The following is a 2,091-nucleotide window of genomic DNA, read 5'->3' on the forward strand; positions in this document are numbered from 1 at the left end:
AAAAATGATGTTCCTTATTTCTTCTGAAGTATAGATATGAATGAATTTTGCAATCTCTCTTCTCACGTGAAAACTCTGGAACCAGTTTTCTATCACCTAAGTCTGTGAAATGATGATTCCACTTAAAGATGTTCACCTGATAATATTCTTTTTCTACACTAATTTGTTGTTGGTTAGCCAAGTTTCACATATAGATTATCAAGAGTTACATTAATCTTTGACTATAGCATAATTTACCCAATGTACCCCCTACCTACCTTTCAATCATCACTATGGAAAGATAAGTAGATCATAAAAGATTGAGAACCATTTTTCTTTTTCTATCTGTTTCTGGCTGTTTATGTATATTATATTTTTCCAACCATATTTCTATTCATCTTCCCCAAAATAATCAAGATTTGGTGATGTTACACCAAAATATTAGTGATAGCAGAAATTGTGAAAGACTATGGGAAAGAACACTCACTCTGAAATCACAGAACTTTGGTTCATATCCCACACCTGTGAAAAAGAATTCTTTACTCTATTGTCTATCCTGAGTTAACACTAATTTAAGTACTTCAATAGATTGTGAAGACAGGATTGACTCTCCTTTGTCTACCTTCTGGTTGAATCAACACAAGCTTGAAGTAGGTGGATGATCTTGAAAAACAGTTAATGAATTCACACCCTCAGAAACTCAATCAGCCAGGATGAGTATTCACCCCTCCAGAAGGTGAATTTTAGAAAATTCACACCCTTAGATGTGAACTTAAACTTAAGGAGGTGAGAAACCTATCCCACAGACACCGTCCCCCTGGGCAGTGCTAGACAATTTGGAAATTGTGATTGACCCCTGTGAAGAGGGGAAGGGACAAGGAGCCACCAAAAAAACCATGAAATCCTTCACCCTGATGCAGATTGTCTTTAAGATGATAGTATAGATTCTTTTCATTGATCGCGCTGGTCGCCGACCTTGCCGTTTGCCCCAGCCGCCTCCGTTCCTCACGATATTTCTTCTCGAATCGCCCTTCGTCTTCCTTTTCTGCGCTTCTCCCGGCCGGAGGCACCACCACCACCGCCTTCTTCTCTCGCAGCCGCGTGGCCATACCCTACCGCTGCCTCCGCCCCATCCTACCCTTACCTCAGTCTGGGTCATCGCCATCATGTCGGGTGGGCTTCTGATTGCGCTGCAGAGCGACTCCTATGTGGAGCTCGGCTGGTACCGTGACCAGCAGTTCCGAGGTAAAATGGAAGACCAAGAAAAATTATTAAAGAAAAGCTGCACTCTGTGTGTCGGGAACCTGTCCTTTTACACCACGGAGGAACAGATCTACGAACTCTTCAGTAAAAGCGGGGACATTAAGAAAATAATCATGGGCCTGGATAAAGTAAAGAAAACAGCCTGCGGCTTCTGCTTCGTGGAGTACTACTGCCGTGCCGACGCCGAGAACGCCATGCGGTACATTAATGGGACTCACCTGGATGACCGGATCATCCGCACAGACTGGGATGCAGGATTCCGAGAGGGCAGGCAATATGGAAGGGGACGGTCTGGGGGCCAGGTGCGAGATGAGTACAGACAAGACTACGATGCTGGGAGAGGAGGTTATGGGAAAACAGTGCAAAATCAGTGAGTGATTTAAGTCCATCACTTGAAAAAAACAAAACAACTCGACCTTCTTGGCCGATCCTGATGGTTCTGAAAACAAACTTTACACAAACTGTAATTTATTTACCTACTTCTACCCAAGAATTAAACAGGCCACCTCTTGACTTCCCACATTGAAAATCATTAGGTGACAAACTGAGAAAAGTGACTTGGCTTGGCTTTGAATCCCTGAGGTGTTGCAGACTTGAACACTTGATGAGCAGTAACTGAGCAGAACTGTATTATTTATTAATCCAATCTAGCAAAATTTTCAATTAGAAAATGAATATGTTCATTTCAAGTTCAACACTTAAGGGGTTTTAGTGATTTGTAATAACAGTTATAATGTTGTGGTGAATTAGGGCAATTTTTATTTCTAAATTTTTTGAAAATGTTTCATCTTTTCCAAGGTGACTTCTAATCCACAAAAATTCAAAAGCTATTAAAAAATATCTAAATAG

At 41.3% G+C, this 2,091-nt stretch overlaps 1 protein-coding gene across 2 annotated transcripts; it reads left to right on the plus strand.

Annotated features, from left to right (window-relative positions):
• The first annotated feature begins 1,145 nt into the window (after window positions 1-1,145).
• LOC100020149 (nuclear cap-binding protein subunit 2-like) lies at window positions 1,146-1,712 on the plus strand. 2 transcript variants are annotated; one of them, XM_056823408.1, is made up of 2 exons: window positions 1,146-1,263; window positions 1,423-1,712. In XM_056823408.1, the coding sequence occupies exons 1-2, from the start codon at window positions 1,146-1,148 to the stop codon at window positions 1,614-1,616; spliced, it is 312 nt and encodes a 103-aa protein (XP_056679386.1). In that variant the 3' UTR covers window positions 1,617-1,712. The 2 variants fall into 2 exon arrangements, with proteins under 2 accessions (XP_056679386.1, XP_056679385.1); XM_056823407.1 differs by having other exon boundaries at window positions 1,146-1,712.
• Window positions 1,713-2,091: the final 379 nt, after the last annotated feature.

Source organism: Monodelphis domestica, chromosome 3 (genome assembly GCF_027887165.1).
Source record: "Monodelphis domestica isolate mMonDom1 chromosome 3, mMonDom1.pri, whole genome shotgun sequence".
In the NCBI taxonomy this organism is placed as follows: domain Eukaryota; kingdom Metazoa; phylum Chordata; class Mammalia; order Didelphimorphia; family Didelphidae; genus Monodelphis; species Monodelphis domestica.

Coding starts and splice junctions, on each gene's coding strand:
- LOC100020149 (XM_056823407.1), top strand. CDS start 1,146: ATGTCGGGTGGGCTTCTGATTGCGCTGCAGAGCGACTCCTATGTGGAG.